General features: G+C 53.4%; 1 protein-coding gene across 3 annotated transcripts in view; it reads right to left on the minus strand.

Moving 5' to 3' along the window:
• Positions 1 to 8,960: 8,960 nt before the first annotated feature.
• NR5A2 (nuclear receptor subfamily 5 group A member 2) overlaps positions 8,961 to 16,203 on the minus strand; it is a 75,075-nt gene continuing 67,832 nt past the window's right edge. For all 3 annotated transcript variants that reach the window (XM_090263327.1, XM_090263326.1, XM_090263329.1), the window contains exon 7: positions 8,961 to 9,247. In XM_090263327.1, the coding sequence (XP_090119453.1) occupies positions 9,000 to 9,247 (248 nt within the window). In that variant the 3' untranslated portion in view covers positions 8,961 to 8,999. The remainder of the gene's footprint in view (positions 9,248 to 16,203) is intronic.

A 16,203-nucleotide genomic window follows, 5' to 3' on the forward strand; every position in this document is an offset into this window, starting at 1 on the left:
GGAGAGATGCTCACGAGGTCACTTTCAGGACCAGGACAGGCGAGAAGGTGGGTGTCCGGAGGGAGCTGGAGGGAGCTGTGTGGCCGCTCGTGATTCGGGGTGTGAGGAAGGGCGAGCCTCCGAAGCCGGTCAAGGATGGTGGCTCACATCCTTGGACGCATCTCAGAGGCATGTGGGTGGGTGTTCTCAGGGTTCCCGGTCGGCAGCATCCCTTCACAGCATCACCTGGATCGGTTCGAATAAGTAACTGGGTCCAACAGCCCAGGGGACACGTAAAAGGAACCATCGCAGGGACTGGAGACCATGGTGAGGGGAGGGGTCCTGGGGTCTGAGGTTTAAGCGCAGACCAGCGGGAGGAGGGGACTTGGAGAGGTGTGAAGATTCAGCACATGGGCTGGGTGTGGATGGGCCAGGGAAGGAGAGCCGTGAAGTCACTGGAAACTACGGGCATCGAACAATAACGGGCTCCCCCGCGCCCCCTACGGCTGTGGAGGGACCCGTGGGTGAAGGGTCCTGGCAACCTGGCACCCTCTTTATCCACCCACCTCAGGTGAGCCAGGACCAGCTGGCTTTGCGCGGTCTGGTGGGTCAGGGGACCCTCCTCAGGGTGCAGGACATACGCTGGGATGGGGGTGGCAGGATCCCGGTGCCATGTCTCCCACACCCCACCATCCCCGGCATTTCCATGAGCTCTGCCCTTAGAGCCCTGCCGTTCCCATTTTCTAGCAGATGGCTTTCTAAACCGTTTATTAACCGTTGCCAACTTTGCTACAATTCAGAAAGGAAGCCGTGCAAGCCGGTCAGTCTGAGCAGGAACTGCCACCTGTGGGAAACTATGTCAAAAATGCCAGTATTTTTCGATGGTATGACTATGTTTATACTTTGAGAGCACAGGTTTGCTTACAAGGGGTGGATATTTACCCTGTGATTTCTCAAGAACCCAGTGTCCCACAGAGCCGTCCGTGAGCAGGGAAAGCAAAGGCACTCCCGCGGTGCGGTTAGAAACAGTGCCTGTCTCTGGCCTCCGTTCTCTTCTCTGTAAAATGGGTAGAGAACAGCTCCCACCAGGTCAGATGAACAGATAAAGCGACCTCGGCAGGAGAGGCGACGAACCAGGCAAACGCGGGCTGTGGTTACTGCTCTGTGTGGCCACTTTTCGTCTTCTTCTTCTTCACACAAGATCTAAATGCAATTTGGAATTTTAGTGTGGCCTCGGTGCCAGGGCACGGAGCGCACTTGGGGTCTTTCCAGGTTAAAACTTGCCTACGAGCCATTGCTTACGCCTGATTTCTTCGTCCGCACGATGGTTATGTAGCCTTTCTCTCCGTTGTCTGGTTCTTGCCCCATTGGATGAAAGCCCCGGGTGGGCAGGGGTTTCTGTTCCGAGGGCCACACTGTGGTGGGGCCTCCTGGTCCCCAGGTGGCTCCTGTCCCTGCAGACGAATTGCATTGCACGACCTCAGGATATTGACTGTTTGCCTGCAGATTTAGTTGATCCTTTCTTCCGTTTTCTCATTTTATTCTTTCCTCCATTTATGAGGCCAAAGATTCCAGTCTTGCACCACCCTGAAAATTCACAGGAATGCAAACGGTCACGTGAGCACTAATATGGTGTCCTTGGTGACCTGGAGCGGATGTCCTGGTGCTCGGCGGTGACAAGCAACCCCAGTGTGGCCGGTGCGGCTGCTGTGGCCGCTGAGGTCACGCCTGCCCCTGCACAGTGTGGCTACGGAGCCGTGGAGGCAGGAGAAGGTGTCGTTTACATCACCCTGAGTTTCCCGGGCCAATCAGTGGTGTCAGGACTCAAAACACCATTGTCCTCCGTAGAGAGGACACCTTCTTCAAGCCCTAGGTGGGGGCTGCTTTGCCGGTCACTGGCGTGTTAGTTACAGTCCATACCCCCCACTGCGCGACGGTCCCTGCGCCCAAGTTCTCGTGTACTGATGACTCCCTGAAAAAGGTGCGTGTTTTGTGTCCCGAGGGAGCGAGAGCCTGCCTGGGCTTCTGGGTTTCTGAGTCCGCCCCACGGCCTGGAACGAGCGTGGGCGCTACAACACCTGCGCCGATTCTCTGAAAACCCACAGTCACCTGGGGTCCTCCCCGCTCACCCCCTCCGCCTCATCTCCCACCCTCCCCGCCGGCACTCGGTCCCTGTCACCCCGAACAGCTCGCGGTGACGAGGGGTTCACGAGCGGTCTGCGCTGTCGGTGCCCCGGCACGCCTGTCCGTCAGGGGTGTCCCTCCCTCTGTGACCTCCTCCTGCGAGTATTGTAAGGCGCGCCTCACCTGTCACCCCCTGCCCGCCCCGCCCTCCCTCTGGGCCCCCAGTGGCCCTGAATCTGCCGTAGTATCGAATGTACTTTTCAGTGTAGACGACTTCTCAAGTACGCGTACTAGAGTTCTAGTAAAGACGTTTTTAAAGGACAGGAAATCACCTTTCTTTCTGTTCTCTGCAGCTCAGCTTTCGCGGGTGAGGGTGTGAGCACTCCCCTGGAGGCCTTGTTAACCTACAGGTCTGATAGGCAGGATGGGGCTGGGGCGGGTGCGCTGCCTTTCTGACCTGCTGGCAGGGGACGCAGGTCGCCTTCAGGGCAGACTTCAAGGAGCAGGGACCTAGAAGCTGAGAAACCAGGCTAAGGAGACCCCCTTTTAGGCAAGTATAGAAAATAGATAGGACTCATTTATTCAAGAAACATTTGTGGCGTGCCTGGTAAGGGTCACACCGTGTATTAGATGCTGGGGTTCAGAGGTGAAGCCAGCACCACGTGCGGGGAATCTCCCCGTTTGACGCGGGAGAAACCACGTGATTGATTCCGGCCACCGTGGGTGCGGTGACAGGGATAGATGTGCTTTTTGGGGGCAAAGCACGGGCCTGTTTGGGGGTGCAATGAGCTGATTTCAGGGTAGCCAAGGATGCCACGGAGCTGAGGACAGGGAGTGGGGACAGGTGCTCCCTCCCTCCCCTCCCCCTCCCCCTCTGGGAGCCGGATGGTCTCTCCGGGATGTCCCCAGATATACATGAGGCCCATGTGCCCCTCACCCCATGCTGGCAAAGTCATAATCATGCCCGTCCCTGAGCTCTACACACCTAACCCAGGAAGCCACGGAAGCCAAGCCCCCGCGTGGGTGTGGTGCAATGGCCTGAGGTGTCTTCCGTGCCTGGCCTCGGGAGAAAACCCTGATGGGAGACAGAACGGAGAGCCTGCTTTGTTCTGCCCAGCGAGCGAAGGAGCCGTCAGAGATGACCGATGACGAGCATTTTGCTAACAGCTCGCAAGCAGGCTCTCCGTCTTCCTGTTTCCCGTGATGACAGCGACCTGGGTTCACACACGTACGAGCTCCGGCGTCCCACGTGTGCACGGGCCGCTGGCTCCAGGTCCTCCCTGGATCCTCGCCTCTGCGGGCGGCTTTGTCGAGCATCGCATTATGCTGGAGAAAGTTTCCTGCCGTGCTGGGAAAACAGGAAGTTGGCATCTCTGCAGGTCGTAAATCAGTGGAGGCTGGAAAGCCCCTTATTTTGTCCCTCGTGGTGCCATCGGAGCTCTTGCTGTGGCCCGTGGAATAAACGCAGGAAGTGCTGGGGACGTTTCAGGAGCTAAAAGTGACATGTATGTAAAACCACTTGATGTCCAGCCCCAAACATCGATACCTTATTTGGCCACAGTTTTCCACAGAATGAGGTAATGCCGCGCCGTCTTCCTCCGAGGAAAAAGGGTGGGTGCTTCTCATTGTTACCTGGTTGGGCCCACCCCTCGGGCTCTCTCTTGTTTCATGGGACAGCCTCAGCACACCGCCTGTTTGGTTTGCTTTTAAGCCTCTCCGTGTCCTGACCTCATGCCCAGGGCCTGGCCTTCCGTCTCTTGCTCTCTGGCCGGGAGGCTCCCCGTTGATGGTCGCTGGGTGTCTGCTGTGCAGCCTTCTCCGCCCGCACCCACGTGGAAGCACCGCCCGCCAGCAGCGTCTCCGTGGACGGTGACCGTTCGGAGAGGCCTCTGGCTGGCGGCGGCGTCTGCGCGTTGGGGATGAACACAGACCAGGTTCTGCTTAGGGTGCTGTGTTCATCAGGACAAAATGAAATAAAAAAACCCCAAAACACCAAAAAGCAAAGAAAAAACAGCACTGCCTGCAGGAACCCCTGAGCCACACTGCCTTCCCTTTGCGCCTGGTTAGGCCGAGGGGACCAGCTGGAAAGACGGGAGCTAACCCTGTGGTAGCGGTGAGTTCTCCTGCCTTTTCTTTGCGTCCGTGCACCTCAGCTGAAGGCAGGAGAAAAGCCAGGGCCTGTCCTGCGGGTGTTCAGCCAGAGGAACAAGGGGAGGAGAGCCGAAGGCCCGTAGACCCCGCGTTCATCCAGAGTGAAGCGCATGCTGGGGGGCGGGACTGTGTCCCGGCCCCTGACCCGTGTGTGGCCTCAGGAAACGTCCCGTCTTGAAGCGCAGTTTCCTCATCGACACGGGGACCCTGGTCACATCCTCCTTGGAGTTGTGGTGAGAATTAAGGAGACGGTTGAACCAAAGGCGAGCCGGCACTTCTAGGGGCACAGTCATTGTTCATCATCGTCGTCCTTATTTTCCTGGGTGAGCCTGGGTGGGCGGCGCTGGGACAGTGGCCCAGGTGCTTGGTGCCTGGCAGCCCCTGTCGAGACAGGGGAGGCTCCCCCTTCTCCCCCAGGTGGGGCCGCGGCTCCCGGGCTCCTGGGGTCGGGGTGCGGGGAAGGTGAGCGGGCGCTGGCGGGGCTCTGCCCAGGGGCTCCGGCCGGAGTCCAGGCCACACCGTGGTCACGGGAACACTGGACTCTCAACACAAGACCACCGCAGAAGCGGAGGGGACACAAGACCTGGCGCAGCAACCCTCGGGGGCCATGGGACCCCTGTTTCCACACTTATTTCTAGAAGCGCATTCCGCCCCCATAGCCGAGCTTGGGACGGTCCTCTTCTGAGTAAGAGACTGACGAGGGAGGTGTGGCTTGCAGGCCACTCACGGGGGACTTAGAAAGTCTCAGTTCTTAGGCCCCGGCTGGTGTGGTTCAGTTTGGTTCCCAGTCAGGGCACAGGCCTGGGTTGCAGGCCAGGTCCCCAATTGGGGGCGCATGAGAGGCAACCACCCATGGGTGTTTCTCTCCCTTTCTTTCTCCCTCCCTTCCCCTCTCGCTAAAACAATAAATTAAAAAATAAAAAAGAAGCCTCTGCTCTCCAAGTGCAGTGCAGTGTTTGAATCTGATCCCTCGGTATCTCTCCGCATTTGGGGGAAGGTGGGGAATGACCCCTGCTTGCCTGGGCAGGGGCGGGGGTGCGCGCGGGGGAGGGGAGCGACAGGGAGGGCTGGGCCACCGGGGTCCATAAGCACTGTGAAGGGTTTCGCGGCTCTTGTGCCATTTTGTCAGAGGTGGTTAGTCGTGTCCAGAACGGGCTTTTGCAGGTGCTTTCTGCTGCAACCATCTCCAAAGCCTAAATGGTGCCGGAAGGGGCCAGTTTCCAGAACATACATGCGCTACTTTACAGGCTTAACCTCAACAAAGCGCGAAGGCTTCTGCTTCTAAGTTGTTAATTGTCTGGTCAGGGGTGACCCGATGTCTGGTTTTCTGTTCTTTTCTTTTGGAAGCAAATCCTAAGGGAGACCCTGGCTTGGAGGCGGTGGGGTGTGTTTAGGAGCGAAGACCCTGGGTCCACGCGGCCTGCGTTCAAATCCCTGCCGCCGCCCACTGGGGTTTGCTGGGAGTTGGGAGCTTTAAGGTAGACAGGGACAGCTCACAGGGCCCTTCCGGGGCCAAATCAGACCAAGGAAGCACTCGGGAGGGTTACAGAGCGCAGTGGGCTCCACCCAAAACTAGCCACGGCGGGGAGCGTCTGCCCGTCAGGTATACAGTGGGTGACCAAAGTGGTTTCGTTTTGCGTGTGGACGTAGGATGCCCACGTCGAGCTGAATGCTCCCCGTATCCAACGCAGGGCGTGGGATTGCTCCAGGAACTACCCGGAGAGGAACTGGGTCTGCGTGTGTGGAAGTCCTGTGACACTGTTCCCACTCAAGCGTCCTCTCACTCACGAGCTTCAGCCCCCACGGGAATGAGCGCATAAAGACACCGAAGAGCGGTCAGGCTGGGCATATCAATATTTATTGAAATACTGAAAAAAAAAAAAAAAACCAAACATTTTGTTGAGAAACTCCTGGCAAGAACGGACAGGACAATGGCATTTCACTGGTACAGCAAGGAAACGTCAGCACGTAACCGACTTCACACTCTCAACACAGTGCAGGTTCAGGGCCACGGTCGCTGCGAAGGTCTCGGGACAGATGTCCGGACTCTCCAGGTCGTGTTTACAGACACAGACCTGCTGGCACCAGCCCGGCGGAGCCCAGACCCTGCCTGCGGGAGCCTGCTCTCCCCGACACGCCCTGACGTGCATCCGGGAGGCGGCCCACGGTGCACATGGGAGACACGCTACCTGCCGCGCCGGGGGGGCCTCCAGCAGCACGCACGGGACCCTGTGGGGCCCACGGTGTAATTCACTAGGTCAACAGCATGCTCATCGCTGACATTTTCTAGGTTTCAGAGGCATTGCAGAGTACTGTGTATTTAAACTCAGGAAATATGGTGGTTTTTTTGGCCATGTTTAAGACCCTCCAAATAAGCCCCGCCCTCAATCTCCTCAGTGGCCCACGTACATGATGGAGTCACCGCACTGACTGTCGATGCCACCGCTCTGCACGCGTCTTCTGCCCAGCTTGGGTCTGAGCTGGACAGAGCGATGCAGCCACATCCTGCTCACTGCCCTGGACACGGCTCCGCTCTGCTCCTTCTGCTGTCCCGTGAGTGGGGGGCCCGAGACTCTGCACGGGGGGCTGTGGACGCTCCGCTTAGCAAGTGGGTACCCTTCACGTGGATGAGTGTGAGAGCTGGTTAATAAAAATAACACAAGGACCCTCTTTGCACACACAGAAGCGGTAACTAACATCTTTGGTATACAACGCACAATGCTTGGAAAGGGACATCGGGGACGGCGCCCTCATGAAAGTCCCTCGAAAACAGGAAGCTACAAGTCACATAATTTACAATAGGCATTAAATAAACTATAGAAATAATTAGGAAGATTTACAGACATTTAATCAAGTGAGTGATTTTAATTCATTAAGACCCTTCTCTGTCCCTGAACGGCGTCCCACTAACTTGAAGACATGCTACAGTAAACACATATATTTGGTTTCTTCAGTCTTGGCTACATCTTATACAGAGGTGAAACCAAGGAACAATAAATTAGCATCGTAATAGTCTACAGTTGAAACTATGATATACAATATAAATAAACTATTCAAAAGCCAGAAACATTTATGAAAAAATTAAGGGGCTAGGAGATACTTTTATTTTATTCTTTTAGTTTCTACAAGTGATTGTGCCGCTGATAATCTCAAAAAAATTAAAGTCTAAATGTGATTCCTGTTTTTGATTTTAGTGTCTCACGACAGACAGTAATTAAGTACTGTTAAAAATAATTACCAATCAGAAAAAATAACATTAGGGGAACTACTGCTTGATCTACTTTGTCCTATATCACGGTCCCCCCCCAAGCCCCGACAGGACCTAAAGAATGTAAACACTCTATTTTATTTGACTTTAAAAGTATTAATACTTTATTTTAAATGCTGATTCGCATGTGCACAGCTACCTTTTAGAATCGTGAAATAAGGCAAGAATCCCATACCTGTGGCATTGCGTGTTAGTAACACCGGGCGCGACGGTCAGAGGGCTCAGTTGGCAGTTCTCTGCCCTCCGGGATTTGTTCTACAGACTTTGGTCTATTGTTTAGAAAGGTCAGCATTACTCTCTTCATTTCTCTTCCTTGGAGGAGCTAGATCACACGCTTTCCAGCCCCGTGGAAAACCACAGTTTTCTTTCTGTGTTAGGGGATGTTCGATCGAGCCGATCCATTCATCAGCTCAGCCCGTCTTTCCTGTTCGCACGGCTTCCCATGCGCTTCCGTTTCTTTTCAACTTCTTACCACAGTGACCATGAGACACCCCAGCAAAATACGTCGCGTGTTTTATTTTTAAATGAACTACAAACTCTGATGCTTATAAAGACAGATGAATCCTAACAAGCCTTTTGGCCAGAAAATCTTAAGTGAAATCCCACCACGCCAAAGCCACGTCAGTAACAGTAGCAGACAGAAGGTCTCGCTTGCTTCCGCTGTGGTCCCTGTTTAACTCTGTAGTCCTTTCCCTTAACGCTCAGGAATGCTGTTTGTAGAAGGTCAGGAGAGGGATACTGCCTGCTTTTTTTTTTAAACGTGATGCACACATGATAAAACAAACCAGAACATATTTCCACGGCAAGCTCACATGTGAACAGACTGTTCTTATTAGCTGCCCGTGGGTCTCAGACACAGACACTGAAAAGCAGGGTTTTTGAGACTTGGCGGATCTTGCGGAGGGTGTGGCTGAGTCCTTGGTGTGGACTCTGCGATCGATCTATCGATTATCGATCGATGGCAGGACACAAGGTGCCGGGTCCTTGAAGGGAAGGGGAGGGCTACTCCAGGGGCAGCCGATGGATTCTTGAGAATGTTTCAGGTTTGCTCCATCAAGGAGGGATGCTGTCAGCTCCGACCCCCGCTGTAGAAGCGTCACGAGTGACACCGATCGGTGCCTCCATGTCTTCATAGTGGGGACCGGCGGAACGATGCAAGAACGGCTGGGTCCGTTTCTCCTCTGACCTGGTGCCGGCGTCCGTCTGCGTGTTCCTTCCCCCGCGGGACAGGGTCTCACGCGGACTCCTTTGGGGACATGAAGCATCCGATTCACAGTTTCCAGTACAAATACCCTGATACATCATTTATTTGCTATGAAGTATTTGATTATTATGCCTGCTTAAATTCAACCCCTTTAAACCCAGTCTTTAATCAGTGTGGCTTGGAGCGGTTCAGAGTGTTGCGCTCCCTCTCGCCCTGTCCCCCCCCGCCCCCACCCCCGCCAGCCTCTGTGGGAAAGCCGGGCCGGGGCGGGACTCAGGCCCGCTTGGCGTGCAGCATCTCTATGAGGAGGTTGTTGTAGGGCACGTCCCCGTTCAGGTGCTTGTAGTAGAGGTACTCCTCCGCCTGCATGCTGATGGCGCGCAGCTCCGGCAGCCGGAGCAGCAGCTGCCCGAACTTCTCCGCCTGCTGCGGGTAGTGGCACACGGTGTAGTCCAGCAGGGCCGCGTTCACCTGCTCCTGCACCCCCTCCACCAGCTGGAAGTTCTCGAGGTTTTTGACATCTGGATGGAAAGAGGAAGGAAAAGAAAAAGAAAAGCACACAGTTTCAGTGGTGTTTCACGTCTGGGTCCTGCAGCCGCGGGTTCAAGGCACAGAGGCAACCCCCCCCGCCCCCGACAGAGGAGCCAGCAAGCCCCGTGCCCCGGATTCCTGCGCAAGCGATCAGCAAAGGGCTGGGGGGAGAGGGTCTCGTTGCGTGCACGTCTGCCTCCATCAGCGAGACACCAGTGGGCTGTGAGCAAGGTCAGCTTCCTGCAGACCTTGCAGAAGGCGAGGGCGAGGGCGAGGATTCCGAAGGAAGAGGGATTGTGCGGGTGCCAGCCAATGAGTCCCCGGAGAAAAAGCCGTCTTAACCCAGGCTGGTGCTGGGTCCGTGTCATTTCGTATTAATTTTGCTGACCCAGGGTGAAGTCTGGGTGCAGGGTCTGATGTGGTTAATTCTAATAAAAAGTGACAGGGTTCTTGTTTCTGTTTGACATTTTCTAAATGAGTCCGAAAGCCTCGGACCCGCCGAGCCTATGCTAATGGGCCATCTGGTGCGCTCCAGTGCGCGCGGGGAGCCCGGGCGGGGCGGGGGAGGGCTGCTCCGACACAGGTCTCCGTGGCTAATGATCTTTATCAAACGAACACCCTGTCCCTTAGGCAGAACGCCAGCCGGGATGGCCGGAGCCCTTTCACCCGACGGTGACACCCTGCTTCTCTTTGCGCCCTTGGATCACTCCTGTCGGACAGGGATGATGGACACTAGCCTGCTCATCAGCCTGCCCTTGAGGTCCTTACAATCATGGAATGACAAGGAGAGAGTCAAGAAAAAGGAAAACGGACAGGCAAATACACACACAGAGAACGACTGAGGGGAAGTGGACCCAGTGGACTTTCTCTTTGGAAGTTTCTGGAGGTTAACCCTGCAGCTTTTATACGATGCGTTTACAGAAGCCTCTGAGAAACTATACAGACACACACATCATGCTAAGGAAGTAAACCGAGGCAGCCGCCCCCACCCCGGCTGTATTTGTCATTGGACAAACATAAGAACGAGTCTGAAGAAAACCACGTCATACTGTGACTCAAAGGCTAAGAGTAACAAACTCAGTTCCCAGTTACCATAGTAACTCCCAGCCAATGTTTTAGGCACGTCCGCGGTGAAATGTAGCCTGTGCACCGGCGCACGTCTACTGGGCAGTCTCGGGATTCTCTGACAACAAGGTTGCCTTGTATCTGCTGATAAACTCTGTCCGCGATGACTTCTGTGTTTACACCTGAGAGGCCATTTTGCAAAGGTAACGAGAGTCACAGAGATTTGGAGGGAGGACGGGGAAATTTGCACAGGGCAAAATATAAGATACACAAATAATTGTCTTTTTAGGACGTTGTGTCTAGAACTTTCTTTTTCTGGCAAATGCATTTTTGAGAAACTAGGTTCTACCTCCCGTCATAAATGATGCCACTTGGTTAAGAAAGACAGAAACGTACTAATAAACTTAACCGGAAGAGGGCAAGTTCTGGCTTAGCGTAGTCTGCTGTTGCAGAGAACAATTCAGTCTTCAGATCAGCATTCTCTGGCACCTGGCTTCCAAAAGTTTAAAAATATTGGCAGTTTCCTTCCAAAGGAAAATGGATAGATTTCCCATACTTGGCCATCTATGCAAATTTTCTCTAAAGTTCATCAGAGTGAATGAATTATCCACTCAGCCCTTTCTGTGAATGTATCATAGAGTGTCACAGGAGTGATGCTGCTCATCGCCCCAAAGGTACTGACTGACCGAATGCCCACTCTGTTTCTGTGTCCACTCAGGTAATGTGTAATTTGGTGGCAAAATCCCGATAGTGAAGCCATGAGCTTCAAAGGAGGAAGAGAAAGATTTGGATGGAATTACTCGCTTCCTGACCCCGTGGTCTGGGCCGCCGCTCTGCTCTGGAGTACTCTCAGCCACGTGTCTCCCTGTCCAGCGTGGGGTGGGGACTAACTGTGTCTCCGTCAAGGCAACCCCTGCCCCGCCCCCCATGGAGAAAACTAATGCCTGCTTTGTATCCCGGGGACACGCACCCACGGGGATGCAGGCGCGAAAAGACCTGTTCGTTAACCATTTTACAAGCCCATTTCCTTTTTCTAATTCGAAGCCAGCTTTCAAAAACTGATTGATAGATTACAGCCCTCCCTGACCTAGAGCAACACAGATGATACCTGCTCTCCGGAGACCCGGAGTTTTCAGAAATGTGAGTGTGCCCCACGATACCTGCGGAATTAAGTTTTCCTGCGCCTTGACACCCCTCCGTGAGAACTGGCACACGGGACACCCTGGGAGTTGCGGCTGTGTCCTTGAGGACGTCCCTCCTGCAAACCCAGCAGCAGGGGACAGTCGCACCGAAGTGCAGAAGCGAACTGGCCTTCAGACACGGAGAACGAAATCTGGATGAATTGCTGCAGGTGCTGGAGGTCTCAGACCTGGAGGCTTTGGGGATCTGCTGTCTGGTTCCCATTTTAAGTAGCAGGCACCCCCTGTGGAGTCTAGAAGAAGCACCAGCTGGAGGACCAGGGGTGGTCCTGAAACCCAAATTCCTCCCCAGCCCCCTTCTTCTGAGGCATCTTAGGCTGGACTGCAAAGTCTCCTGCGTTTGGCAGGCCATGTGACCCTTTGAAATTGATGTAAGCTTCATTTTAATACAATTAAAAACCCAAGGTAATGAACCCTATCATTCCGCATTCTGGGTTGAGAACGGTTATTTAAACAGACAGAAGCGTTTTCTCCAGCCCTTTCTCGATAGCCTTTAAATTTTGATGACTGGCCGAGCGTTTCCTTTCGCTCCTCTAAGTATCCATCTCTTATCCGTCCTCCTTACTCACTCAGGGACTAATTACCAACTTTTTATGTGAGGCCGCGTTATGATCAGCTCGCAGAGGGGTGCTCAGATGTTTTCCATCCTTATTGGAAAGTAAACCCTTAGGTCTTCTGGAATATATTACAGCCCTGGCTCTGCCATCCCGCGCAGCGTCTGGGCTGTCTGAAGAGGAAGATGCTGGTGTGTGCCGTCCTGGTACGAGCCAGGTGGCACGGCCCGTGACCCCTCCGATGGGCGCTTTCCAGCTTTTTGCTCAGCAAGGGGCCGGGGGTCTGGGCGGCCCCCATGGAGTGGGCTGTCTTCTGCAGAGAAGATGATTCTCTGTTAATTTTTCACCTGAGTGGGGGATAAAAAATCCCCCCTGGCCCTCTCACAGAGATGAACATGAGGACCTCTCCTCCTTGCGGTTTCAGAGGGAGGACAGTCCGTCGGTCAGCACAATTTGTCCTCAAGAGACCGTTTGCTGTGATAAACCGGGAAGAGGGAGGGGGGATGCATTTTCTGCAAGAAATTCATTTTAAAAACCATGTTAAAGGGCTAGAGTGAAATAATGTATACAGCTAATTTTGTTAGCATGTTTGGGGATGAATATGCTAGTTCTTTTCATTCACTCATTAGAGAGGACATCTAAGACTGGCCACGTCCAGGAAAATGTGAAACTCAGGCTTTTAAACTCAGCACCACCCAGTCCTTTATAAAAATGCGTGCGTGTGCTTGCCCACCCGAGAGCTGTTTTGGCAACTAGAACATACAATTGGGTGCCCACATATGCAAGTTACCAAGAAACTAGAACTCTGGGCAGGAGCCGGGTGTAAACATGTGGGCAGAGAGCATGTGTTATTTATGTGCACAGACATAAGAAAAAGTAGTGTTCCATGTTAGAGTGCTTTCCGCCCATCAGGACAAAGCGGAAACCCCGTTCACACTTGCTGAACGAAAGACTATAATTTCATACATTCCCCTTGCTTGTTTCTGGAAGAGCTTCCAAATGTTTTCAAGCCCATCTTCCTTGTCCAGCTTTTCTGGGTCTGTGCCCCACCTCCCCCACTAGACTGGGTTCTCCTGGAAGGCAGGGAGCCTGTCTTCTAATTTTAACTTTGCACCCGGTGCGAGTATAGAGCCACCAACGGAAGACCCCCAATGCCTGCTGTTCAATTTGCTAATCCGAATTAAGCTCCCGTGACTATAAAGACCACGCAGGTGAGTTCCGCAAGAGCATAACCCACACCTCGCTGGGCCAAGGTCGCTCCCCCTGTGAGATCCAGCACGTGTCAAACCCAACAGGGCGCCGCGCCTACGGTCTATCTCTAGAGAAGCCTACTTTGGTTCCACATTGAAGACAGTGAGGGGAAGGCCCAGGAGAAGGAGGAATCTTGGTTTGCCTGATGCTCTGACCCGGTGACATGAGTCTGTTGGGCGCTGCGCTGTGTGAGCGTCTGCGTGGCCAGTGTGGAACATTCCCACTTTCCACCTTCTTGGGGATAGAAATGAGGAAGGCAGGCTATGCGGAAGGGGTTTGCAGGTCATGGATTGAAGCATGTACGTTTTATCAGTCTCCACATGCCTGATGATAGAGAAACCACATTAGAAAAACCACATGTAGAATTGGAGGCAGAAATACGGTCTCTGGCTGGGACTCGATGGAGTATTCTGAGCTAGAAACTAGAATGTAAAGGGGCACCGGGTGAGGCAACTTCCTGGTTCCCCCCAAGTTTCAGTAGAGCGGGTCGTCAAACAGACTTCACGCTAAGGGCAAAGGCGATGTCTGATAAAACTGGCAGCATTCACGGGCCCCTGAGACGCAGAACGGCAGCTGCCCCGGCCATGGGCCTTGGGGGTCACAGTCCTTATCTTATTATGAAGACCCCCTGTGCCCTTCCTCCAAAGCAGCCATTCCTCAGAGCGAAGCCTGTCCCTCAGCTCTCGGGGTCACACCCTAACGCCGGTTTTGAGTCACGTGTTTGCATTGATTTCCATTCAGAAACTTTGGTGGTTTCTGCAAAGTTTTCTTATTCAGTTTGTTCAGGTGGCAAGTGAGGACTATGAATAAACCAATGCTATCATATGAAAAGGAATTAAGCAGGCAGATCCAAGTGGGGATATATTAAGCCACATTTCAGTCCCGGCTGTTGAGTGTAGCCCGGGCTGGCGGTCTGCTTTGCCTCGGGACACACGCAGCGTTCCAGCTAATCGGGAGGGGAAAACCGCCTCAGGTGTGATAAAATTTACAAGAGAGGCTGCGGAGCAGTTCTTGTTAAAAATATTAGCTTAAAGGCATTCTTATTGTCTTTGGGCCGAAGACTGTATTTGCATTTAATTATCTGATTTCAAACTTTTATGAACCTGGATCAAATATTAGCTTAGCCAATTAAAGTATGACTTCGTGTGTGGGTGGCTCAGAGCCCGGCGCTCCGTGAGATACTCAGCAGTGTCCCCGACTGTCTGGCTGACTTTCTAAGGGATGCTTTTCAGGAGAACAGGAGAGGAACGTGTGAGAATAGAAACGTGCATTTAGCAGACAAGGTACTGTATTCGAAGAGTTGACTGGAAACGGGGCCTCCACATTATGGTTAGTCTACAGCTTCTAGGCATTTGCGCCCATTCAATCAATACTGCTCCATAATTCAGCATTTGAAAGACCCGGCAGCCACGGGGCAGGTGCGTTGCCAGGAGCAGCCTCCTCTCGGCTCTGCCCCCACGGACCACAGGCTCCCGTGTCTTCGCTCCCGTAGGTCTTAGAGGTGGTGAGGGATCTGGGCGTGGGCAGACGAGGGCCAGGGATGAGCGGGGAGCAGAGTCCACGGGGGAGAAGCTGAGGGGCAGTTTCAGTGCAGACAGAGCACACGTCACACGTCTTCTCCACTGGGGCTGATGAAGAAGGCGTTCTCAGTCCCTGCATTCTGTACACCCCAACGCCGTGGCGGGCTGGGTGGGAAACCCCGTAGAATCTTTTGTTGGCCTTAGTCTCTGGGCACCAAGGCCACGGCCTGGTAGGGCCACCTGGAGCCAGAAGCACTCAGGAGTCGTCCCCACGGAGCTCCTGACCCTGGTTGCCTGGGTGACGTGACCCTGGGGGACATTTCTGCAAGGACGCGGCTGCAGACCCTGCTGCAGACACACCGTGAGATGTGAAGGAGCTGCTGGTGCCCTGGTCTCGGGTCTCACCTCACTCGTCTCAACACATGGCTGCAACCAGGACACGGGCATGAGATGCTTGTCGTTAGAAAGAATCAGGACAGATCGTATCAGAACAGATCGTTTCAACAGAACGAAGCACATGACAGTCAAGTCAACACACGGATGCATCCCGGGGCAGGACATTTCGCCTCCTGCGTAGCAAGGAAACTAGAACCCAGGAACGAGCACCCACATGGTGCTCTCTGTGCCAACACACAGTGTGTCTGCACCTCGTTCTTGGCAGGAAGTCCGAAGAATGACTGTCTGTCTCAAACTCTGAGCAGCTAACTCATGAGGCACAAATTCCATCTAAAACCAGCCGTAGAAGCAGAAATCCAGGGAATTAGGAGGAATGTTAATGTGTCAGCTATTGGAAAATCTAATTTTAAACACTGAAGACCTTTCATGAGGTGTTTTATGAAACGTACGCTTATTGTCTCTATTAATATTTGAGGATAAAATATTTGCTTAGTTCTTTGAACTTGTATCAAAGCTCTTTCCTCTATTAATCTGACTTCTCCCCAGACTTCTGGCAGGTCTAGCCTTATCTTTTCTGACAGAGACATGCAATGAATCAATGAGAGAATCGGGAGGAAGAGGAGGTACTTGAATGTCACATCCGATGCTCCCAACCTCCTTTGATGGGACCTCAGTGTGCCAACTCCAGGACATCAGAGAAAGCACTGGGGGGAGGTCACCCAAATCACATTTCTCCACTCAAACTCAGCTCTTCGCTGCCACGCAGGCTTGTTCTGAATTCATGACACTCACAGTACGTTGCATGTTCTGTTTCTGCTTGGACTGAAATGTAGCGTCACAGCCAGTGAAATTCTCGGACGTTGGTGCCGGCTGTGCACCTGTTGAGTTTGCAGGGTCAGAGTACAACGGCTCTCGAAGAGCTAGACACACTTGCTACTTTTACGTCATTTCCCTCAGCTTA

Source organism: Furipterus horrens, unplaced genomic scaffold (genome assembly GCF_987537825.1).
Source record: "Furipterus horrens unplaced genomic scaffold, mFurHor1.1.pri manual_scaffold_15, whole genome shotgun sequence".
Lineage (NCBI taxonomy): Eukaryota > Metazoa > Chordata > Mammalia > Chiroptera > Furipteridae > Furipterus > Furipterus horrens.